Below are 26,665 nucleotides of genomic sequence, written 5' to 3' on the forward strand. Positions count from 1 at the left end.
ATAATGAAAAAAATAAAAAATAAATAAATATTTTAAATAGGTCCAAAAATACATAAAAATATATTTCAAATATAAATAACAAATAACACATTAAATAGTTGGTAAGTCTGCAGATTAATTAGGCTACTATTTTTTAATAAGCAATAATGCATTTAAACAATAAGCAGCAGAGTAAACAACGAACAGTTTTTTTAAGTGATTAGTTTGAGTTATGGACCACACTTCGCGTCCCTTGGCTACAGCCCACTTGATCTCCACTGACTCTAGATGGAAGAGACAAACAATCACAAAAAACACCTGAAAAATCATTTGAAGCCACTAGATGTCAGCGGAGCAATGTTATCCGATATTTTCAGCTCCGTGCCACTGAGAAGCGTGAGTTTCAATAAACTGTCTTCCTTTTGAAACCATTTAGAAAAGAGACTTACCTATGAATCAAAGAACTTATTCGATTTTATGAATGAATGAATAATACAGACACTGTTACCGACTCCAGTCATAAGTGTGCTCATTATAGGCCATAATTTATAAATAATAAAAATAGCCGATTACTAAATTAATATTGAATAAATAAGCATGGGCGAAAACTAGCATATTTTATGCTAGTAAAACATTGTTTTGACACTGTTATATCTATAATGCCAGTAGAGCTGAGTTATCTGTGACTCAGAGAGAGAGTGTGTGTGTGTAAAGCTCCTGTTTTTGGGGCGGAGATTTGGGAGTTTTTATAGCACATGGACACCCACAGTGACTCAAACACTAGACTAACGGCTTTACCCGGATTTACCTTAACTTTACCTCATCTCACACAAACTCTTGAGATTCTGCTGGAATCATTCATCTCATTACTGGCTATTAATCGTCTTTGTTTGTAAAAACAATGCAAGGTAAATGAGAGGAAATTATCATCTTCGAACGCCAACACAATGACAAAGACAAAAGTTGAGGCAAATCCTGAGTCTAATGCACGCTCATCCCATCACGGACGGGACGGGCAGGATAAAGCCTGCGGAGACGCGAGCAGCCAGCAGCCGTCAAGACAAACACACCGGCATCAGACGTCAAAACAACCCCAGGCGAACACTTGGTCTAAAATAATACCGGCAGCCCCACAGAGCAAAACCAACGAGGTTCACTCTAAGAAACCAAGGCGTGGAGCATCTGTCACGCCAAACAGCCACACAGGGAAAAAGGAGATGAGACCAGAGTCGAGAAAAAGCTCCGATAGCACTCGCAGTAAATCGTGCAGAAAGCTGTCGGATGGCAGCATCACGTCTGATGACCTGAGTAAGGACTCTGGCTGTGCTACTGGGAAACTGTCTTCCACCGACAGCAGCTCTGAGATCTCGGACGCATCTGAGGAGCATAAGCAGTCCACTGATGCCCAGCGTGGTGAAGTCTGTCACAGAGGTACCGACGAAGAGATGATGGACGATTCAGCTGAGCAGATATTATCAGGACACAGAGAAGAAGATGGTCTGATCAATGCCACCCTGTCTCCAGGGTTTGGCTTCGGAGAGGGAAGCATCTCTCCTGGAGACCAGAGGTCCTTCGTTTCTCTGGACAGTCGCTTGAACTTGAGCGAGTCTGTGGCATTTTCGGATCTGACTGGAGACTTTGCTGATGGGGTGCACGAGGATCTGCTGAGAGAGATTGATGACCTAAGATCAGAAAATGAATATTTAAAGGTGAGGTTTGTTGATTCATTTATTCATACATTTATTTGTTTGGTAATTAATTGCAAATAATTTGTGCAAATTATGCTTGGGAGATTTCAGGTAGGTAAATTGGGACACATTTAATATTTGCTCTTTAAATACAAGAAAATCAAATTTAAGTCATTCATAATTGCCATAAGGGTCTTTTGTCATTGTGAAAAAGTTTTGTTTTGAATGACACCATCATAGTGGACACGATCAAGCATCTGACTGATCTCAAATGAGTGCATATGGGAAATCCACCAAATGAAGATGCTCTTCTAAAACATAAGCATTGTAGTTTTTTTTAAAGATGTCTGAATTCTATTACCAAAACAATGTATTGTTCTATAATTGCATTTAATTATTCGTGAGAATCAGTTTTGAATACCTTCATTTTACCCATGGTAGATAAAGTAGGAGAGTACTGAATGCAACCTGTTTTGATGATTATTATCTAATATCATCAGCCAACATGGCATAAACCACGTCATATGATTTGCTGGACAATGTACTTAAAGTAAAATTAAATCAAAACAATCCCACAGTGTCTAATACATGTATTTTAACAGACACATAAACAAAGCAAAAATAAATTGCACGTGATATGGCTTATACTGTAAGATTTACTCTCAGAAGATTATACTTTCGCTAATTGGCTTGTGTCATCCTTCATTGTCTCTGACATGCAATAGAAGGACGGGTTCACAGTGAGAACGAGACAAGCTTTGCTGTGATTAAGTGCAAGGTGTCTCAGTAGAAATCAAGAAGTCAACGGAAGTGCCACCAATGCATTCAAGAAGGCAATGCGTCATGCTTGGCACGCGCCCCTAGTTCTGTGGGTTAATGCGCGCAGCATGCTGGCACTCAAGATGTGAGGCCAGTGCTGTCTTGGATGAGTTGGTTGAACACTGGCATTGATAGCAATATAGGAAACACTCTTTGTACACACAACTGAAGAAGAATGCATTCATTTACCTCATGTTTTCCAATCAAAAACGTCCATTTTAGAACAGTTATGGTGACTGTAATACTGCCACATATGATTCAGTTCTATGAAGTTGATGTTAACATACACCATTTTTGACTGCCTTTTTAGGACGAAATGGAGGAGCTCCGCTCTGAGATGCTGGAGATGAGGGACATGTACATGGAGGAGGATGTTTACCAGCTGCAAGAACTCAGACAGCAGCTGGAACAGGCCAACAAGGCCTGTCGCATCCTCCAGTACCGACTTAGGAAAGCAGAGAGACGCAGCCTGCGTGTAGCCCAGACGGGACAGGTGGACGGAGAGCTTATCAGGACACTTGAACATGATATTAGGGTGAGGATGTGCTTACAGTCATAATTTGCTGGAGTTTTCTGTGACAAAGTCCTTGTATGAGGTCAAATAAAGCATAAAGAGCAATCACTGACATTCAGGGTGTAATTAAATAGATGTTTCCCTCATGATTTGGGTGCAATTAAGCTACAGTGGTGTGTGTACAGGAAAACCACTGTTAGGGTTTTGGATGCAGTCCACGGCATTCATCAGGACAGGATGTTTATTTAAATTGCTAACGCTCAGTGCCAATTAAATGCTGAATAGTAAGTCACAAATGAGTCAAAACTCTGTTTTTAGGAATCAGCATGCACTCGGATGGACTGTGTAATCCTTCCATTGTGGTTTGTGACCCAAATCGTGGTACTAAGGGTTTAGTGAGAGCTGAAATATCATTTTGTTTTTTAGTTTGACGTGTGAGTGAGTGGTTTTATTTTTGGAAATGGTCCAACTAGTAAAATGAGGCGAAAAACCCTCGGTTTTCTGTTTGGCAGACAATTGGTGTAGCTCAGTTTGTGGTGGGCCACTCACAGCATAAGCATTTTTTGGTTTGAACTTCCCAGCCAATCAGTGACAGAGCTTTCTGTAGGAACGTTACGAATTAAAAACGAATTTGCACAGCAGGGCGACCCATATAAAATGGCTGTTTTCTTTTGAAATCTGTGTCCAGACTATGCAAAACAAATTCCTCAGGTTTCTTACAAACCCTTTGTCTGTGCAGAATTAAGAGTAAAAATGTATTTTAGAGAAACGCAATGTGAAATATACTCAATGTTGAATGAAAGAGTGTGTGCATTTGCATGTGTGCGGTACATGTGTCAAGGACTATAGCCACAGTCTCCAAGAGGGGAAGTGTCCAAGCACAGCTGCTGGTGTGTGTTGTGGGCATGTCCATGACCAGTCTATTTTAAAGGCATGTGTGAGAAATAGATACCCTCCTTTCACAAACTGGGCCAGTGTGTGTCCATCGCTTTTCAGCGTCCTCACTAGCACTCTGTCAAGATATTCAGTCTTCAGCAACCCCCACGGGAGTGTCCTGCAATCTGATATCTAACAACATCCTTTTCAAAGTCTGCTGTTCTCCACATTTCGATCATTAACTTTTTTTCACAGAGAAATTCAAGTTTGTGAAGTTGCTCTTGGAACTCAATGCTGATAATAAACGCCCTGCTCTATAAAAAAGAAAAGTCATGCGCTGAATGCTGTGGTATAATCACATGCACTCTAACCATTTGCCCTTGACATTGTTCGCAATTGTTAGCAACCCCTTGAGCATCAAGAGGATGAGTGCTTTGCAAAGGGTAGCAAAGGAGGGAGATCATAGGAAAGTCAACCCATATTGAATCCCAAACAATTAACTAACCACCTTACTTCCTCTTATCCTCAATGTCACAAACCACAGCTGAAAGATGGTAACTTAATCTTAATTTTGCAATGTTCCATATGAAGCTTCAGATATGTATTTTCTATAAATATCAGAATCAGAATCAGAAAGAGCTTTATTGCCAAGTGTGTTTGCACACACAAGGAATTTGTCTTGGTGTTATATATAGAGCTTATTGTGTCTAATTGTGTTCCCCAAGAGAATGAAATGACATGAGATAATTATCATATTAACATCAACATTTTTGTGGATAGTTAGCATGGACACATGGTTTGTGTATTTGTGTAAGTGTATTTATTTTACTCTAAATTAATATTGTTTTCCCAGGTGGCAAAAAGTGTGTCCCTTCGCCTACACAGTGAACTTGAGGCCATTCAAAAGAAAAATTCACAGCTGGAATGGGAAAACGAGGGTTTACGTGAACGGCTGCAGGATCTGGAGGTGGCAAAGCAGGTCCTGAAGGCTGAGATGGACAAGTCACAGGTGGTATGACCACAAAGCCATTGTACACATTGTTGTTCAAAAGTTTAAGGTTTATGTTTTAAGTCTCATTTGTTCACCAAGGCTGAATCGTATAAACATTAATATTTAAATATTATTACAATTTTAAAAGAATGTTCTATTTTAATATATTTTAAATGTCCTTTTTGTTCCTGTCATGACAAAGCTGAATTTTCAGCATCCATTACTCAAGTCTTCAGTGTTACGTGATCTTTCAGAAACCATTCTAATATGCTGATTTGGTAGTCAAAAGTTACTATTATTTTATTTTTTTCAAAGTCAACAATAGTTGAACTGCTTAATATTTTAGTGTATAACATGATGCAAATTGTCATGATTCTTTGATGAATAGAAAGTTTAAAAGAACAGCATTTATTTGAAGTAGAAATCTTTTTTAACATTGCAAATGTCTTTACTATCACTTTTTGTCAATTTAATGCAGGCTCACTAAATAAAAGTATTCATTTAAAAAAGAAAAAAACCTGACCCTGAAAAACTGATATGGACCCTAAACTTTTGAATGGTGGTATGTATATATATATATATATATATATATATATATATATATATATATATACACTTTATGCCCTATATAACTTTAAAGCAGTACTTATTTGTTGCTTTGACTCCTTAGTTTCATGATGCTGTTAGGATTACAATCTGACCTTTACCCCAACTGTATGTAGGGGGTGTAACCAACAGCTGACTGCTTGGGTAGGGCATAGAATGATCTAAGGGTCTGAATTCAAACTGCAGCTGCCATTCTCACTTGTAGATGCAGTGAGGGGGAGAAGAGAGAAAAAATGGGGCAACTGAAAGGTTGAAGAGCACGAGAAAGAAACCACTTAGAAATATACCTGAAAGGGTGATACTTGTCCAACTCTGGCTGCAAGCCATAATGCTTAAATGTGGGTTTTATGATGTTTAATTACCACATACATGCTAAAAATACTAACAATATTTTTTGCTTTCATTTTCTCACAAAAATAAAAATATAGGCCACCAGAATTATACTAGCATAATGCACCAAACAAGTCAAATTTTATTGGCAATGAAGCCTGTAGGTCTTTAATAACGGCACGCATTCAGTTTAATCCAGGATTCAGTGCTTAGAAGTGGATCCCAGCAGCTCAGCTCAGACAGCTGCTGCTCATTCCTGAGCCTCGCCAGCAGAACAAATCAGCTACAACCAGATTATCAAGGCCTCATGTGAGCCTGACACTACCTGAAACATGATAATCTACATACAAACACTTTTTACTCATCCATTAGAGGCAAAAATCTTTTTGCATTCTTGATACACAAGTTAAATGACTAATTTATCATCTCTAAACATCAAGCTATAATACAACCCAAATTCCAGAAATGTAGGGACGTTTTTTAAATTTGAATAAAATGAAAACTAAAAGACTTTCAAATCACATGAGCCAATATTTTATTCACAATAGAACATAGAGAGCATAACAATTGTTTAAACTGAGAAATTTTACACTTTTATCCACTAAATGAGCTCATTTCAAATTTGATGCCTGCTACGGGTCTCAAAAAAGTTGGCACGGGGGCAACAAAGGACTGAAAAAGCAGGACATTTTGAAAAGATTCAGCTGGGAGAACATTTAGCAACTAATTAAGTTAATTGACATCGGGTCTGTAACATAAATAGCTATAAAAGGGATGTCTTAGAGAGGCAGAGTCTCTCAGAAGTAAAGATGGGCAGAGGCTCTCCAATCTGTGAAAGTGTGCGTAAAAAGATTGTGGAATACTTTAAAAACAACGTTCCTTAACGTCAAATTGCAAAGGCTTTGCAAATCTCATCATCTACAGTGCATAACATCATCAAAAGAGTCAGATAAACTGGAGAAATCTCTGTGAGTAAGGGACAAGGCCGAAGACCTTTGTTGGATGCCCATGGTCTTCAGGCCCTCAGATGACACTGCATCACTCATCGGCATGATTCTGTCATTGACATTACTAAATGGGCCCAGGAATACTTCCAGAAACCACTGTTGGTAAACACAATCTGCCGTGCCATCTGCAGATGCCAACTAAAGCTCTATTATGCAAAAAGGAAGCCATGTGAACATGGTCCAGAAGCGCCGTCTTGTCCTGTGGGCCAAGGCTCATTTAAAATGGACTGTTTCAAATTGGAAAAGTGTTCTATGTTCAGACGAGTCCAAATTTGACATTCTTGCTGGAAATCACGGACACCATGTCCTCCAGGCTAAAGAGGAGGGAGCGTGTTATCAGCATTTTCCAGCGTGTTATCAGCATTCAGTTCAAAATACAGCATCTCTGATGGTATGGGGGTTCATAAGTGCATACGGTATGGGCAGCTTGCATGTTTTGGAAGGCACTGTGAATGCTGAAAGGTATATAAAGGGTTTAGAGCAACATATGCTCCCCTCCAGATGACGTCTATTTCAGGGAAGACCTTGTGTATTTCAGCAGGACAATGCAAAACCACATACTGCAGTTATTACAACAGCATAGCTTCGTAGTAGAAGAGTCCGGGTGCTGAATTGGCCTGCCTGCAGTCCAGATCTTTCACCTATAGAGAACATTTGGCGCATCATTAAACTAAAAATATGTCAAAGATGACCACGAACTCTTCAGCAGCTGGAAAACTATATCAGGCAAAAATGTGACCAAATTCCAACACCAAAACTCCAGAAACTCATAACCTCGATGTCCAGATGTCTTCAAACTGTTTTGAAAAGAAGAGGAGATGCTACACCATGGGAAACACGCTCCTGTCCTAACTATTTTGAGATCTGTAGCAGGCATCAAATTTGAAATGAGCTCATTTTGTGCATAAAATTGTAAAATTTCTCAGTTTAAACATTTGTTATGTTATCTATGTTCTATTGTGAATAAAATATTGGCTCACGTGATTTGAAATTCTTTTAGTTTTCATTTTATTCAAATAAAAAAAAAAGTCCCAACATTTCTTCAATTCGGGTTGTATGATGAGTAGTATTCTTTAGCTTGGTGTTGCGCTAAACAGCTTGGATTTACTCTATGAGGTTATTTTTAACATTTAAAGAAGATAATTTGAAGTTTACATGCTCCTCCTCTGCTCTTTGTACGCTCTTTGTACTTTTAAGGGTTTGAGCCTCCTAGACAAAGCTGCAGACAGATAGACTGACTCTAGCCAGCATTCTTGACATACTTGGAGCAGTATGGATGTTTGGTGTAGTAATGGAGTTGGGGTTCTTGCCATCTCACTACACGAACATGATTGAGTGTGTTTATTAGGTGCATGCTTTCCTTACAGTCACACATTTCATTGGGTATTGGAATGCAGTGGACAGCGGTATGATGGGAAATAACAACTATGATTAATATAACTCAAATGAACATTTATGCCCATAGGAGGACATCATCTTAGGGGAAAAATTGCATCAACCCACCTATACATAGTAAGCTGTGTTATATAAGCAGCTGAAATGTCTTTAGACTAATTATGGATTTGGTGCATCCACAGAATTCTCTAAAGAGACGAAGTTTGAGATCAACATCCAGCAAGAGTGAAAAGAAGCTCTCTCCACAGGTGAGTTGGAAGTTAAATTAGTCTTAATGATTGATTTGTGAAGGCTAGTGCTGCTTTGTTGCAGGTCTGGGTAGAGGGCCAACATTAGTTATAAGAGTTCCTCTGTTTGTTTTAATAAATGTTTTTGATATATGCCAAACGTTTTGACACACCTGTGTTTTCTACAGGATGACAGTGCTGATTTAAAATGCCAGCTCCACTTTGCCAAAGAAGAGTCTGCACTCATGTGCAAGAAACTAACAAAGATGGCCCTGGAGAGTGAGACGATGCGGGAAGAGCTAGCCAAATACCGTCTGCTTTATGGTGAGGTGGATGAAACCCAGGCTGCAGCGGGTGCCACTAACTCCGTCCACACCCGAGAAGCAGAGGTCAAAGTTCACTTGCGGCTGGTGGAGGAGGAAGCCACGCTGCTGAGTCGTCGAATAGTGGAGCTAGAGGTGGAGAACCGGGGGTTGCGAGCAGAGATGAGTGAACTACGTGAACGAGGAGGAGGAAGCCTGGAAGAAGAGGAGACGATGAAGGGGGCCAGTGAAGGATTAGCAGTGCCTCTCCAAACTGGGGAACAGGGGGAGATGCTTAGAAGTGAATGTTTGGATGGGAAAGAGAATGCAGATGCAACGACTACCCACAATAATGTGCAGGAGAACCAGATGCATGTAGAGAAGGATCATGTGGAGAATTCTTCTATCAGCCACATGCACAGAGAAGGGCCAGTTGGTGGGGAACAGGAGCTTTCTGCAGAAACTAAAGAGGAAGACGGACAAGCTCAGTGTAAGTCAGACTGCACATTTCATCTAGAGAGTCTTCTTGCCATCCATGACCAGGCGCTGCTTGTCAGATCGACTATCCAGCTCCTTACAACCCCAGCAAAAAATGGCCTCTCACCAACATGTACCCATAACACTCCTGCTGATGCTCCCTACTTAGGCAAAACTGCAGTAGATCCTCAGTGCAAAACACATCAGTGGCTTTTGAACCCCATGTTGAGTCCCTTGACCAATGGATTAGAGGTGTTACAAGCCCAACTGCATGCTCTTGTGGAAAAGTTGGAGATGCTGTCAAACTCCAATTCAGCACGCCCTGGGCCTGTTATAGAGAAGAATATGTTACATTTTGGTGAAGATTTAATTGAAATGAAAGAGGACACAAAGAATCAAGCAAGTCGAGAACTTCCAGGTGAAAGAAATGTTGGAAATCAGTGTAACCAGGACAGCTTTGTGCTCCTCACTCTGCAGCTCCAATGGTTCATCCAGCAATGGAGGCAGGGAGAGAGACCCACAGCTGATGGAAAGAGTCTGTTTGAGGTAAATTAGGCAATGACATTTGCTACTTCGATCACGCATCTTTATCGATGAAGATGGTTGAAATTTTCTTTATAACGTTTCTTACTTGCAGTTGAAATAACAGTATATGCTTTCCTGTAGTTCAGACATAGCACTAGCAATGCCAAGGTCATGGGTTCTATTCCCAGGGAAAGCAAGAAGCTATAAATAAATAAATAAATAAATGTAAATGTACATTGAATGCAACATAAAAAGGCCTGCCAAAAGCATATATGTATATGTTGTGTAGTTGGGTGTTTGGTCAACTTTGGGCACTTTTTTGGCCCTTTGAAGACCTAAAACACACTTTTCATTTATTTAATTTGCCCACTAATGATACAGTACGTATACAAGCATTCCCATCAAATCTTTCCCATCTCATCATGTATTGTGTTAATAATGTTCTGCGGTGGAAAATACATGTTTACCATTTAATGTGTCCTAAATAGTCAGTTAAATAATATTTTTCACACCTTTTGCATAATTTGAGCTAATATGTATTTATAGAGAGATAATCTAAGAAAATGAGAGTAAGACTGAAAATGATGCACAATAAATTATTCTGTATTTATATAATTCTTAAATGCTTTTTCTGTAATTCTATAATTTTTCATATTTTTCACTTAATTTAAAAAAACGCTTTATTAGTGGCAAAATTTGTCAGTGTGACATATTTTGTTAAAATAATAATATAAATAATTTAACATAATAAATGTTAAAATTATGTAAAGTTTATTTCACTCAGAAACAACCAGTTATATGTTTTTTCATTTCAGATGTATTGTCAGAATGATCTTCATCTGCTTAAGGACACAGAGTCAAAAGCATGCAAGTATAATCTTCAACAGAAGTGCAACAGTCAGGTATGAAAAAGAATGAAGATTACTGGAGGTAAAAATAATAGTTTCAACATGACTACCAAAAGCATTTCATTCTGCAATAAATTCAGCCTGAAAGGACATCATACAAAAATGTGCCTTTTTCAAAATATACTACAGCTGAACATGCCTGCTCTTTGAGCATAGTTGCCCAATAGCATTGTTCCTTGACCTGTGGCTCATTTCCAGTTAGTCTGGTTGTGTTCCTGTTGCCCAGTGTTCATTCACCAATGTATGTTCCTCTCTCAGGAGAGCAGTGCCCTGCTGTCAGACTTCAGGACAGCACTGTCGGATCTGTTCTCTGAACTTTGGGAGCAGCACAGGGCAGCCCAGTTTGTCATCGGGCAGTTTGCAAACGCCAAAGCAGCATGGGCCGTGGAGTGTGCAGAGCTCAAGAGCCTCATAAGCAGGGTGAGAACTAGAAGATCAGTTTAAATTCCCTTCAGAGAGTATCAATGAACCTGTTGTCTGCTTCTCATGTCGTCTCCTCTTCTTTCTTCATTCTTGCGTCTGTAGGGACTTAGGGAGGAAATTGATGCAGAAATGTCATCAAGTTGTTTGTGATTGTTTATAGCTGGATGGTTCAGCTGGGAAGGCAGGAGTAAAGGGTCCGTCAGACCTGAATGTGGCTTTGCAGAAGGACCACATTGAGAAGCTTCAGCACCTGTTAGCAGAGTCCTACACTGCAGTGATGGACCTGACAAGACAGCTGAATGTCCGTGAAAGCAGCTGGAACTCTGAGCGGCAGAAACTGCTAGAACACCTGAACCATGTGCGTCTAGAGTGCGAAGGGTTGAAGACAGCTAAGCAAAATGAAAAAATGCAGGTCAGAGCAAAAATTTGTGTAGTACACTGAAACAATAATTTACATATTCAGTGTATTGTGGAACTTTTACATGATTTCAACTGTCAAAGGTCAACTATCAACTATTGGGGGGGGGTTGGGAACTATTATTTCATTGGTAACATTTCATAATAAAGTTCAGTTTGTTAACATTAGTTTGTCCACATTAGGTATAATGTTAATTTATAAATAATTTGATAACACTTTATTTTTGGGTCTCTTAACTAGATGCTTATTAGCATGCATATTACTAGAATATTAGTCATTTATTAGTAGTAATTAAGCACATATTAATGCCTTATTCTAGATGACCTTATTCTACATGCCTAATCCTACCCAATACCTAAACTTAACAACTACCTTACTAAATATTAATAAGCAGCAAATTAGGAATTTATTGGGGGAAAAGTCGTAGTTAATAGTGAATAAGTGTTCCCTATTCTAAAGTGTACCAATAATTTATAAACTAAATATATACATTTATTTATAAACAAATTTGTGTTTGTATATATTAATTTTTCCAACTTAAAATTGTAATAACTGTATATGCAGAAATTAACATGTTATGTAAAAATTAGTTCATGATATCTAATGTATTAACTAGTGTTTGAATGGGACCTTAGGTGTTATTTTTTAATTCTGTTAATATTTATAATATTTTTGGGCATTTTTTTGTGTGACCGCTCAAAAGTTTGTTGTCAGCAATTTTTATTAAAGAAATTAATACTTTTATTCAACATGCATTAAACTGATTAAAAATTACAGAATTTCAAATAAATTTTCCACAAAAAAAAATAATTAAGCACAACAATTTTCAACTATGATAATAATAATAAAAAAGTTCAAAGCAACATATCAGAATGATTTCTGAAGGATTATGTGACACTGAAGACTGGAGTAATGGCTGCTGAAAATTCAGCTTTTCCATCACAGGAATAAATGAAATATTTTTTAAAAGAAATATTAAATTCGTATTTTTGAAAATAATCAAATAAATACGGCCTTGGTGAACACAAGAGACATCTTTAAAAAACATTCAAATATCTCACAGACTCCACACTTTTGTAGTTCAGTTTTGTAGAACAGTAGTTCATGCTCTCTGCTATCTGAAGTCTGAACTATCATTAATAAAATACATTTTTTACAGTCATACTACAGCAACAGAAGTCAGAGATATGAGACAGGCCCGTGAGCGTGTGTGTGTGTGAAAAGGCCGCATGGCAACTGAATTTAGGCTAATCCCCTTTTGGGACTGTAGGACAGCAGGCGGAGTGCAGACATCAGTTTCAATCGCAACTTCTGACTCTGAAAAGGGCTTAGCCAAAATACAGTGACCACAGAGAGACTTATCAAGGCTCAGCTGAAGTTTACTTTCCTTTACAGTAAACGAAGGGAAAAATTGTGCAGGGTTAAGGGAAAGGAGGCGAGAGAGAAATGAGGAGGCATTATACAAAGGTACAAATGCATAATGGATCTTTAAATTGTATTGTTGTCCTCTGGGTTTACAGCAGTTTCATTCTTTCCTTTAAACAAAAAGTCCTGTTTATTATCATAGATGATAAAAAAAAAAAAAAAGTGGAATGCAGACAGTGACAGTCTGATGGGGTTAAGTAAAGCCTGGATTGGAGTGCAAAGGAATTTTGCCAATATTGTTTCCCTGATCCAAGGGTTTTCTTGGCGTTTTCTTTTTTGTAATCCCTAACTATCTCTCTGACACACTTTCTAAATAAGACAGGCTTTTTCATTTGCTGCAGTTTATCTTAAATTGCTCATCCCTAAGCAATATGGGAAGCATTCCCTGTCTTAAAACGATTCAGTCTTTTTCGTCTGAAAGGTTATATTGCAATGCATTGTATACAATATTTCTTGTGTCATTTATTTTTATCCCTAAGAAGTTGTTTCATTTTATTTATTTTTTTCATTTTATATCTGATATTTAATACATAATACATTTACACAACTGAACTAATTATGCATGCACAAATAATAATCCTTCTGATGCATTTTCAGTCCCCTAGATACAAGATGTTGACCAAAGATGGAAAAATGGAGAGGTCAGCTTGATTCGTCTGTTTGCACCATAGTTTGAACTCCAATTATCTGATTGAATTCCTTAACAGACTTTGCTCTTCCAACAGGATCCCTCTCAAAACTAGCATGGCAAAACCCAACAAGAACTGGAAGTACCTCAGTCGAGAAGCTGCCGTTCTGGACAGAGAAGACCCCTGCAAGACTTGGGACTCTCCTATCATGCCTCCCAGTTTCCCTGGTCTGAACCTAAACCAGGAACTGACCCAGAGAAGCCACACTGCTCCAGAGAGAACAAGCATTCGTATATATTACAGCCCACCATCAGCAAAAAGGATTCAAATGAGCTCTCTGATAGCAGCAGAGGAGGAAGAGCTTGAGGAGAGCCAGGAACCACATTTCAATGCCATTTCCTGTGGCCGTGTAAACCAAGACTGGGTTGCTGCATATGAAAACTGGCTGGGTAGCCTGCCGTTTGACTGTCAAAGTTTGATGGAGAGAGATTCGATTGCTGTCATTAGTTCTACATCCTCTTCTGGTCTTCAGACCTCCAGTATGGCATCCCCTTCACGCTTGTCTTTTAATAACTTGGACGTCTCAGCCAACCTGAGTGATGACATGAAGGAAATTACAGCAAGTGTGCTGCAAACCTCCCAATCCAGCCCTCTGGAGAGGAAAAGAGCAAAGGATTTTGGGAGCAGTATGGTGAGTGTTGTGAGTATAGGAACGCAAACTAAATCCCAACCACAGGTGACTACAGTTGGGCTACAAACCGATGGTCCTCGATGTCTTTATGCTGCGAAGCACTGGTCTCCCCGAGTGACCTCATTTGTGTCTTCAAGAACCCCGCAAACGTCAGTGTCACTGGAAAGGGTCCCTGGTTCAGCAGATCGGCTTCAACCACAGACCACCTCACCGAAAATACAACGCAGACACTCTGCATCCTCTCCGTTTTCCTCTAAGTCTTTCTCTTCCACATCTCCCTCATCCTCTTCCTCTTTCACCACATCCTCTTTGTCTTCCTCCTCATCTCTGAGCGCCTCCTCCAGGCTGGATTATGGAGCAAAAGAGCGTGGTTTGTGGACTCAACCGCAACGTGCTTCGACAGCTAGCAGGCCGAGTTCAGTATCAGTGCAGGGCAGTGATAAACATGGCGGCCGTAAAAATGTAGGCGTTCACAAGTATGGTCTGGTCCATGAGTTTCTGCGCAATGTGTGTGGTCGAGGAGACAAGACCAACCCGGAGATGGAGAAAGCACCAGCAGCTCGTAGGGATCACATCGGTCTGGTGGGTTCAAAGAAATCCGAGCACCCCCCGTCTCGTATACCAGCGGTGCCACTGGTCAGAAATGACAGCATCACCAAGATCGTGAACCGCAGATTTATGAAACAAAGCCAAAAAGAGGAGACTGTGAGTCAGAGCCAGACCCAAACTCAGCGCCAAATCGACAGGGGTTCAGTCAGCAAGAACAAGGGCTTGGAGGTTAGTAGCAAAGTTTAACCCATTCAGTAACATGACAAAAAACTAAATTAAAGGTGTTGAGGGTTGGGATGCAGCGATTAACTGGTTTCGCGATTAACCGCGATTTAAAACGTCACGGTTAATTAATCATAAAACAACGTGAAGGCAAGAACCACCTGACGCGAAGCTACGGTTCATTAGCTCAGCATTATGCCCGCTTCAGATCAGAAAGAGATGAAATAATGCAGTAAGATCACATTTATTTGAATGAATTAATTATAACATTTAGCTACTTGAATTAATTATTCGATCGAGAGAGAGAGAAGTGACAGTTGCCTGTGTGAATAAGCCTACCTGCGTCTGTATCTCTCCAGTAGACTATTTAATCTATTTTATTAATAAAAGTCACGGGGCAGAGTTCTCAAGAAGTTTGTGTCCTCGTGAATATACTTACACGTGCGCAGCGCGATCTCCGATCTCACAAACCAAAACAATAGACATGATTTTCTAAGGCCACATGTGAAATCATGTGAATTATTATAAAGATTATTAAAATTAATACGTATGGATGACAGTTGATTAAAATTGATTATAATATTTCAGTTTATTTTCATCATTAGTAACAGTTTCCCCTGTGGGATAAATAAAGTGAATATCAGTCGTATATTAATAATACTTCATTAACTTTGCTATTTACTATCCCTGTTGTAGTATTAAAACAACATTTTATTATTAAGGAAAAAACAACAACTTTTTTTTTTTTTCACCATATTTCCAAATTCTCTACCCCAGGTCCAAAAGAAATGTAAAGAATGTAAAGAACTGAAAACATTAAATACTTTTGTGATCTATTTCCATTTCTTATTTTCAAAAGAGAAATACTGTCATGTTTACAGAGCAGCGGTCACCTTTTTTTAATTCTAATGGGAGATAATTATTTTGTGCTGTATTGTTGGTTACTGTGTTATTTCTGTTTAAAAAGCCAGCAATAAATAACACTTTAACATCTAAAGAGTGTTCATGTGATTTTATACATTAATAATGTTGGAAAATTAATAAATGCATAATAATCGTCATAATCGTAAAACCGTGATTATTCCTCGGACAATAATCGTACCAGCAAAATCTATAATCGTTGCATCCCTAGTTGAGGGAGTAATATTTCAGTGAGACTAAAATGGTTGCAAAAATAATAAGTGCGACAGTGACAGTAATTTGAAATCAATTTTTTTAGAAATTTACTAATTTTTGTGTAAATTGTTCGTAAAGCCGTTCTGATGTAAACTTTCAAATTCATGAAAATGTTCCTTTTTCAAAACGTTAGTTGATACGAAAGAAATTTAAACCTGCTCCCTACCACGTGTAAATGGTGCGTAAAACGTTCTGTGTTCTTTTTGGCAAACTGATGACACTGAGTTTTGATGCACTGCCATTATAATATTTTACAAGTTTGTTTGCTCTGTTTTATTTTTTTATTTTTATTTTTTTGTAGCTGAGAGTTGATCAACTGTTTAGCTCCAGTGAGTCATGAGTCATTTTATGTGCAAATTACTCAGAATTTACTCCTATATTTAGGAATGTTTCATGAATGAGGCCCATATGCGGTTTTGTAAGGAACAAATGATTCTTATGAATCAACTCTTTTTAGCGAGTCAGTCAGAAAGATTCACCAAATGGCCTCGAACTAACTTGTTAGTCACTGTATGAATCAGACTTGCTCGGAGTTCACAACTGACTTCCTCAATAAAAGTTGTCTTGGTATTTTATGTATAGATTAGTGAGTAAATCTGGTTACTGACTGGTTGTTCATATGTTTATTTTATTTTAAACTTTAAATTTATTTTAGCAGAAATGTTCTTTTAAAACAAAGATATATACAGTATATGGGACACATACAGTACAATCAGGCGGACCACACTGGAACTCATTTTGGAACTCACACTGGAACTCAACTAGAAAATCTACATTATTAATATTTTGCAGAGTCTTTGTCTTAATGTCTCATGATTTGTTATAATGCTGAGCACATCTCCTTACTCTTTCCTGTCTCTTTGCCAGGATGGAGCCTGTGACTGCAGCTCACGCTCTTTGACATCCTGCTTTGCTCGGCCCTCACAAAAAAACCTCCGGCACGTTCACAGTCAAAACAGGCCCCGCCCACACGAACACCCCCCATCCCGTGGTAAAGGTGATTCTCTTGCTTAATGGGACTGATACCATGACACTTCTGGGATCTACAGACCGGCATGGATAGATTTCTTCAGAATTGGAATGCCCATCACTCATAAATTTCTACATATTCCTCACACGTTTTGTGTTTGGCTAAATTGATTATGCCTTCAGGTCCATTTTAGCATGTTAAAATCCATTCCACAAACTTTCCCTCAAAATCAGTGTAAAAAACATGAAAAAAGTTTGCAGATGCCTTCTGAGCCTGGGGTTAGGGAAATGTCTCCAGCATAAGTTACTGGCTTTAATATTTGTTAAAATTTTTAAATTTAATAGAGAAACTAAATAGGGCTTGTACAGAATTAATCATGTTGTTATTGAGCTGAAGTTCCCAATTCCAGCAAGATCCAGTTTTTACTTTCTAGGTCCTTGATGAACTTTACTTTGTTCAATTTTATAAATATAATTATGCAACGTATCTTAAAACAATGTATGATTTATGATTCTTTTTATTATAATATTTTATGCATAATAGAATGTGTGTATTAATATTATTGTTTAAATGTTTTTAGATGCCTTATGAATGTGACCTGTTTCTCATAGCTGTCTTAAATGTAACATGACCTGTGTTTAATATCTGCAAACAACAAACAGATTTTGGGGGCCAAGCACCTTAATCAGATTCGGTTTGTGAATTGTAGCTATTTGAAATGTGATGCTTTTTATGGCATGTTAATAAATGCAGATCCATGTCATTGTATTAGTCCCCTATTATTTTGATTTGAAGATATGCCATCCTAATAATGATATTTCAGGTTTCGCTCTTGAACTGTCTGTAGCCACACACAAAAAAAAGAGAAAAAAAAAATAAATGTGTTAAGTAGTTTTAATTTTGCATTACTTTTAATTCCATGAAACAATATATAGAGCTATACAATTAAGCAAACACCCTGATTTGTCAGAAGAAATTGTCAGTTTTTCTCAGCATCTATATTTAACTTTATATGTAACCTTTCTACAGATTTTTTAGATTCGTGTATTTGTAGCGACCCCTAGTGGGTAGACAATGACAACAGCACGAGTGTCCATATTTAGTTTATACATATTACATTTAATATAAAACTATTTATTAAATAGCTATTTTATCCATACCTTTGCCTCTTTTTTTTCAAAACTTTACACACAAATCCAAGACACAAAATGCAATGTGTGGTTCTGGTGTTTGAGTGTCAAATTTCAGAAGTTGTGTGACAAGTAAAGATTATGCGTGTAAGCACTTGAAAAAAAAAACTGTAATATTTTTAGATGGAGGTACCTGACACGAAGCTTCCGTAGCATCAAAGAAATCGAAACTCGTGCTTCTGATGTTCCACGTCGGCTTTTATTGTGAAAGAAAAGAATGGGTTGTGGGCGGAGCTTCAGGCGTCACGCCACTGCACCGCCGCCGCTCACGCGCAGCACTGCGGATACTGTGCGCCGACACGGTGGTGAATTTTGGTCCGCCTCAGAGCCGTGCTGCGGTCATCATGGCTCTCTACCACTATGTCACCCAAGAGCAACTCTCAGGTTTTGATAAATATAAGGTGAGACCGCGCTTATTCTGCAAAATGTGTAGGACTTTAGGGTGTCGGCTAGCCGAGCCGTGCTGTTAATGCTATCATGAAGCATGAGGTCTGCCGGTGTGTGCCGCTCTTTAGAAAGGACAACGGCTTCTTATTGTCACTTTTTAAGAGAAATTGTATATTTTCCCCTCGAATGTGTGGAATGACTTGATACTCCATTTAGTTATTAGTGTATATATATCTATATATATATACACATCCAACTCAATATTAGTGCTATTAAGCGGTTAATGCACTGGCGTACCACAGTGACTTGAAACCGCTGGTGAAAGTAGATCTTCAGTTCTAAACATTGTTTTACCAGATAAACACAAACACGGTGTCCATTATTGTTGTAGTTGATCTACATGCTCTATGTTGACGGTTAGTTTGTGAATTGGGTTGAATTGTAAAGGGATGGGCTCCTGGTTCCGCCTCTTAACAAGGATCTATGGTTAGGACATAATTTGCATGTGAGTCACAAGCTCCCCGTGCTTTCAATTTAATTGTTCGTTGTGTTCATTTAAAATTCAGGTGTTCCTGTAGTATAGCAGTGTGGTGTCAGAGTCCTCCGATATAGTTTACAGAAGAAGAAGCACCTGAAAGGACTGAGATGCAAAGCTCTAAGTTTATCCAATTATTAACCCCTTTGCTTGCATAAACCGTATCTGTGACTAGTTCATGATTATTATATCTTCTTACTCTGTGGGCGTTTGTCTTGGATGATCTATCTATCTATCTATCTATCTATCTATCTATCTATCTATCTATCTATCTATCCACTTAATCTATAAATGTTAATCAATATGGAGTAGTTTGAAAAGTATTTTTAAGTGATGCTTTTATTTAGCAAGAAGGCATTAAAAATTGTTATAACAGATTTCTATGTCAAATAAAGGCTGTTCTTTTAAACTATTGTTCATAAAACAATACAATAAAAAAAATTGATCATGGTTTCCACAAAAATATTAGGCAGCACAACTGTTTTTAACGTTGATGATGATAATAATAATAAGTGTTTCTTGAGCACCAAATCAACATATTATAATGATTTCTGAAGGATCATGTGACACTGAAGACTGGAGTAATGACTGCTGAAAAATTTGCTTTATAATCACAGGAGTAAATTACATTTGTAAATAATATATTGAGATGGTACGCAGTTATTTTAAATAATACTATTTCACAATTTTACAGTGTCATTATGTGTGTTCAACAGGAATGTGTTAACTTAATTTATTAATTGTATAAATTTACATGCTAGAAAATGAACACAAAATATCTGAGTGCTTATGTCTCAAACAACTAAAACAGTATTATTGCTTTTTGGTCTTTTTAAAAAAAATTATAGATCTTCATAATGCTTATTATGTTTTTATTATGTGACAATTATCAATTTATAATACATGAAATAAACAATTAAATCTTTAATTTTAGGAATCTCTGGAGAGGCTCATATGGTTAAAAGGGTGTGGAACTGAAAGGGTCGAGAGGTTGAATTCCTGGGTGTGACGCAGCGTTTTGTGTATTTCTGAGTGGTTATTTGACAGAACTTGTGAATGAAAGTGTCTCTGACCCTGTGTGTCTTTTAGTGTAATGTCCTGTTGGCCTGATAAGGTGTATTATTTACTGCCAGTGTTTTGGGCTGTTGGATGTACAAGCTGCTGAGTTGGGATGTTCTATTCTTGCTCTGCATGTTTGCACATACTTGTAGGGGTCATTGAACATGCATGACTACCGCAGTGTGTTTATTTTACCCCTGTATCTGACCAGGGTTATCATATTTAGTTTTCATTTCAGCATTTTTGTGTATATTTAATTAGTGGTTTTGCATACATTATTTTCCTAATTGTTATATATATATATATTTTAAATCAAACTTTGTGCTTTTACCTAAGAATATTGGACTGAATAAACATGCACATTTTAGAAAGCATATTTTTCAGGGGTTCAAGAGTTTTGGTTCAGGCCTTCCCAGATCCAGATGTTTTCAAGTCTTCAATAGCCGCCCTATCCCTAAGTGTGAGCTCACACAGTGAATACATGCTGGGGAAGTGGTTGAAAAGTGATCTGCCTTCACCACTGATTCATATCACTTACTAGTGTGTGCTGTAGTGAAGAGTTTCATATTTGAGAGACATTATTATATTCAGGCCATTTTAAATTGTCACTAGGTTTGAATTTAAGAATTTATTTTCCAGTTGTACCTGCTACTTGTGCAGAATCTAATTAGAGATTTAGTGATATTATGTAGTTTACATTTTAATAATCTCATCTGAAGTTTGTAGACACAGTGCAATATTAGTTTAGACAGCAGAAACACACTGTTGTGAACACTTTTCGACATTCACACGTCTGGACCTGAGTGTTAATGTGCTGTCTTACTCTGCATATCTTGTCATCTCTTTTTTACAGTACAGTGCGGTTGACTCCAACCCCCTCTCTATCTACGTCATGCACCCCTTCTGGAACTCAGTAGTGAAGGTGAGAGTCACAACTGTCGTTTTGAATGTTAACCAGAATACACAAGGGCATCCAGTCTCTCATATGAGATAAAATAATAAGAATTTCTTATTATAGATTAATATTTATTTGTATTAATTAAATCTAATATTTAAATAATACATTTATTGTATTTATTTATATAAGTGGATGTATTAAATCTCAAGACTGTGAATACGACAGTATTTTATTAATTTTAATATTTTAAAATGGTATATTAACTATACAGTTTGATCAAATTGTAATATTTCTATTTACAATTATTTAGTAATTATTTTTCAATTTAGTATAGCATTTTATTTATTTTTGTAATTATACATTTTTAATTTTAGTATAGCATTTTTTTATTTTTTTATTCATATTGTATATTAAAATATACTATTATTAAATGGTTTTTATTGTAATATTAATATTTGTTACTTGTCTGTCAATCTTTATAAAAATATTTTCAATCCATGAATGTATAGAGGTATATTGCATGTAAAGAATAACATTGCATTGTGTTTTGCTTTCATTGAATTGCATATATGCAACATTAATGAATGTTCCGTCTGGCTCTAATTACCTTCGCGAAAGATCTGACCATTTGCAGCTTGCTAATTTCTCTCTTTCTCGCTCTGTCTCAGATCTTGCCCACATGGCTTGCCCCAAACCTCATCACATTTACAGGGTTCATGTTCCTGGTACTCACTTTCACCTTGCTGTCCTTTTTCGACTTTGACTTTGACGCCTCAGGTGAGGTCAATAAACTGTGTGTGTATGATTGCTTTGTGGGTAATGCTCTCTTTCTCAAAGGTTAGGGACATTAACACATTTGTTATGATTACAACAATAACCAATTAATGATTATGTGCAATGAAAACCTTGTAAAAGTACATTGTCTTTTTTTATATGACAAGGATCAAGGTCTCACTTCCAGCTCATCAGTCTCTCAATTATCAACTAGCCATCTGTTAATACACAGCCACACCTGTACACATACCAGCTCCCTCACATATACACACACTGTTCATTCAGTGTTGTAGAGTAAATAATTCAAACAAGTTCCGCTTTCAAAAAAAAGTGTTAGTCCTAGTAACAAATCTGATTCCATTAGGTAGTAATGAAGACAAAACATTTTGAAGTCATAGTGATTTTCACTGAGATGTAGCAATGAAAAGTTAACTAAAAATGTAGCTATTTTTATGGGTATATTTTATAGCAATTCATTTAGTTTAATGCTGCCGTTTACTGTTTTTGGACTTATTTTAAGTGATATAAATTATTCCATTAATTGAGCACATTATTTATGTTATGTATGTTTTGTTTTTAATGTAATTTGTTGTGTAATTTATTGTATATTTTCAAGTTTAATGCTGTGATCCTAATTGAGATTGTATCTACACACAAATGGCACTGATTATTTTGTGGGTGTTGTTTTTTGGCACAGGGAAAGGCCGTATACATGTGCCAAGTTGGGTGTGGATAGCTGCTGGTTTGTTCAATTTTGTGGCCTATACCTTAGGTAAGTGTGTGTTTTGTTTTTTTGAGATGGTACAAATGTTAATTGACCAATCTTCTGTCAGATAGTGGTCTTAATCTTTCTGAATCATTTTGCAAAATCAATTTATTTGTGTGTAAGTCACATTTTTGCTAATAGAGTTAAAAGATTGTTCAAGTTGTTGTTCAGAACATTCACAATTCCAGGGCTTAAAGTTCTCTGGCACCGTGCCAGATCTCTGGCGTGCGGCATTCGGCTGTGGGAAAAGAAAAAAAAAAGTCCTACATTTTTAAAAACCTTCTTGATATAACGTTCAAGTTCACGAATTCGCCTACCAATGGTATGAGAGGAGCACAACCAAACATTAACATTACTAGCCAATCAGACGCGCATAATAGTATCCAGTGCCGCAGCCCTGGGGCACGTTCAGGCTCACATTTTGCTCCGGTTTCCGGGTTGAACGACATGTTTCTTGGAAACGGTGTGCAACGGGGTTTGAGATACGTTTTCTCTTGTTTGGTGGGTGTGTAAAAAATGTCAGCCCAATCAGCAGCAAGGTGTATATAAACCACGCGGTATTAAAGAGACAGATCGCACAATGGGTCCAAGTGAAGTCATTTAATATGTGTCCGCTGCAGCTCGGAATGCACAACAATTGAAGATCTTAGAAGGCATGTTTGTCGTAAGAATTTTATAGTAACATAGCACATCAACATGATGATGAGGAACTTGTAAGTAAATGTAATTAACATCTAAATAAATTCACAAGAGCAAGTATATTGTTTGCACATGTTTATTTACATTAAAGGCAAAATAACTGAAATAATAAGAGCACAAGTATAGATCTGGAACTTCTTTAAGTCTGTCTAAATATGTAGTAATTGCAATGTCTTCTGGTCCATATCCTTTGCTCAGGAAGCTGTGCTAGACACTGATTAATGTAACAAAAATACTATAAATATTTATATATTTTGCTGTTGTATTGTGGAGTGACACTTTAATAAACTTTTCTATGCTCCTTTGATTATATAATGGTAAATATTACAATATCATAGCACAACAACAGTGATCAGCAATAATGATAAGCCTAATACTCACAATAAAAATAATAAGGTCTTATAGATCATAACACAGTCTCGGAGGTAAGAAGTGGATTATCCTTCACCTGGAATTTCTTTTCATCCTGAAATGCGAGGCAAATGTTGGATCACAATAATTAGGAACCACAGTTTCCACAAATCCCTTCACTCGATTGGGATGTTCTCTTTTATTCTGGACGGCAAGGGCAGTGACTGTAACATCAAGTGTATTTTGCAGTATTAAACATGTATTTATACCGATTTGATCCGGCTCTGAAAATTCTTCTAAAAGAACACACAGAGTTGCCTTCTCAGCTGCCATGGTTGCAACACTTAATAACCGTTGCACTGTTTTTTCGGGGCTGAACGCAGCCCTGATAAATGGAAAAGAAGCTGGGTCTCGAGCGCGACACGCTGAAAAAGCTGCGAGGCTCAATGATCAAAGATGTCACTCTAGTCTAGTGCATATTTACATAGAAAAGCTATTTTAAAAAGCAGCAGAGCTTTGTAAACAGCTCATAGTAATCACGTCATCTCAATAAAAACCATATGATTGTCAGAACGACAATTAAACTTTTTAAAAGGTCCTGTTCACACATGATCTCTTAATGGTAATTTACCGGTAATTTTCCAGTAAAGATTGTATGTGTGAAAGGCGCTAAACTCTTCCTCTGCATATGCTGTGAGTTTGGGTAACTTAACGGTCATCTGGGAAAACAGTGTGCATTATCTCACTAGATTTGTAACGTAAATCGTTTATAAGCTTATGCCAACACAGGATAATATATCAACATATTTCTACGCGATTTGTTGCGCATCGCGATTTCAAAATAAAAGTACATTGTCACACCCCTAGTGTCGAGAAACGGTGATACAGCTCATAATTTTCCAAGTGTATGATATAGTCTAGCTTTCATTCTTCAGGTCAATCATAAGGTATAAGGAGAGTGATAACTTTCCCATAGTACCCTTTCAAATGTTAAAGTTGCCACAGTCATTGCATGTGCTGCACTTTACCGTTTTGTTGTATTAATTTATTAATTTGAATTTGAAAGATAATAATGATGTTGTTTGATAAATGAGAGCTCTGATTTTAGTCCTTGTAAACCAAAAAGTAGTGCTTGAAATGTCCTTGAAAGTCCTGGAATTTCATTTTGCAGTATCTGTACGAACCCTGTTTAAGTTTCCAGTTCTTGGAGCATTTTTGTTGTTATTAATTGAACTGAACTGTAGTTTTCTGTAGTAAATTGTCTTTGTATATTTCCTATTTTATATTCATTTTCTAGTATTTAATTTACCATTATTTATTTTTAACAAAACCATTTCAGTAGTATACATTTAGTAGCATAGTTACTAGTTAGTTTCAAGGAGAATCTTTCAAATAATATTATTTTTTTGTTTGTTTGCCAAATAACCCTGCGTATGTGTCCACCCCCACCCGGGAAAAAAGTTCAGGCTCAGGACTTTTTTTTCTTTTTTTTTGCTTTAACCCCTGCAATTCTCATTAAAACCGCAAATACCTGTATGATATTGAACACACTCCTTTATTTAAAAAGATAAACATTTGCTGATTAAAATAATGGCATTTGATCTTAAAATGAACAAAATACTTATGGAGCTGTGCATTTCAGTAGTATTGTTTGATTAATATTATCAGCAAAACAGACAATATTAGGTATGTTAGGATTCATTAATACTAGAACCTAATGTACAGATCTGATTTTGACACAAATCTTATTTTTAGTCCCACCTGTGTACATTTATAAACCAACTGATGTGTGCTTTATACTTTAATAACTCACTAGCCCTTTAACCAAGAAGGACATTTGACCATAATACAGCCACAGAAGACACATTTGTATATGAAAATATGAACACTCAGCAAATTTGCAACACTGAAGTTTTTTAAGGGAAGAGCTGTGAACATTATGTCTAGGATCCAGAGAACCTCTGAAACATTATGTGAATATGGTAGCAAGATTGGAAGCATGTTTGTGGAATTTGTGTATGCTTGCATATATGTCTTTGAAATATATTTTGTTGTGTGTGTATATGCAGATGGAGTGGACGGCAAACAGGCTCGGAGAACAAACTCCAGCACTCCGCTGGGTGAGCTGTTTGACCACGGCCTGGACAGCTGGGCATGTGTGTTCTTCGTCGCTACAGTGTACTCTGTCTTCGGACGGGGTGAGACAGGCGTCGGCGTGGTGACGCTGTACTTTCTGTTATGGGTCGTCCTGTTTTCCTTCATACTGTCTCACTGGGAGAAGTACAACACTGGGATTTTGTTCCTGCCCTGGGGCTACGACATCAGTCAAGTGGTAATTTATTACCTGAAGATAAGCTCATGAAAAGAAAATGTTTTTTTATAAAATATTAAAGTAAAATCATAAACTTCAAAAATCATAAATCTTATGCAATATTAATATTATATTAGTAAAATATATTATACTACATCAAGTAAATAAAATAAAATGTACAAATGTATATAAATGTATTTTAATATTAAAATTGTACTGTCGTTCAAGTTTTGAGATTTGTTTTTAAAATAATTGTTTCATATATATATATATATATATATATATATATATATATATATATATGTGTGTGTGTGTGTGTGTGTGTGTGTGTGTGTGTGTTTAATGTGTGTATATATATATATATATATATATATATATATATATATAATATTATTTTATTTTTAACCCCCCCCCCCCCCCCAGAAAATTAAAGAAACAATTTTTTTTTTTTTAATGGAAATCTTTTGTAACATTATAAAAGTTACAAAAAATATGAATACAATTATTCATTTTAAAATTCAAATTATTTATTTTAAAATTATTAAGTA

The 26,665-nt window shown here is 37.0% G+C and overlaps 1 protein-coding gene and 1 pseudogene across 2 annotated transcripts in view; both read left to right on the forward strand.

Moving 5' to 3' along the window:
- The first annotated feature begins 1,034 nt into the window (after window positions 1-1,034).
- Window positions 1,035-17,913, forward strand: LOC306859526 (microtubule cross-linking factor 2-like). Its single transcript, XM_079400585.1, has 11 exons — window positions 1,035-1,688; window positions 2,797-3,021; window positions 4,730-4,885; window positions 8,388-8,453; window positions 8,621-9,757; window positions 10,552-10,638; window positions 10,903-11,064; window positions 11,228-11,479; window positions 13,508-13,551; window positions 13,636-15,007; window positions 17,045-17,913. The coding sequence occupies exons 1-11, from the start codon at window positions 1,197-1,199 to the stop codon at window positions 17,189-17,191; spliced, it is 4,140 nt and encodes a 1,379-aa protein (XP_079256711.1). The 5' UTR covers window positions 1,035-1,196; the 3' UTR covers window positions 17,192-17,913.
- Window positions 17,914-18,576: 663 nt separating this feature from the next.
- LOC306859320 (ethanolaminephosphotransferase 1-like) overlaps window positions 18,577-26,665 on the forward strand; it is a 13,907-nt pseudogene continuing 5,818 nt past the window's right edge. The window contains exons 1-5 of the transcript XR_013786072.1: window positions 18,577-18,738; window positions 21,172-21,240; window positions 21,885-21,993; window positions 22,688-22,762; window positions 25,876-26,138. The product of XR_013786072.1 is annotated as an ethanolaminephosphotransferase 1-like (transcript). The remainder of the gene's footprint in view (window positions 18,739-21,171; window positions 21,241-21,884; window positions 21,994-22,687; window positions 22,763-25,875; window positions 26,139-26,665) is intronic.

The sequence above is a fragment of the Barbus barbus genome (assembly GCF_936440315.1).
Source record: "Barbus barbus genome assembly, chromosome: 40".
Lineage (NCBI taxonomy): Eukaryota > Metazoa > Chordata > Actinopteri > Cypriniformes > Cyprinidae > Barbus > Barbus barbus.

Coding starts and splice junctions, on each gene's coding strand:
- LOC306859526 (XM_079400585.1), top strand. CDS start 1,197: ATGAGACCAGAGTCGAGAAAAAGCTCCGATAGCACTCGCAGTAAATCG. Junction 1,689..2,796: donor CAGAAAATGAATATTTAAAG/GTGAGGTTTGTT, acceptor CTGCCTTTTTAG/GACGAAATGGAGGAGCTCCG. Junction 3,022..4,729: donor CACTTGAACATGATATTAGG/GTGAGGATGTGC, acceptor TTGTTTTCCCAG/GTGGCAAAAAGTGTGTCCCT.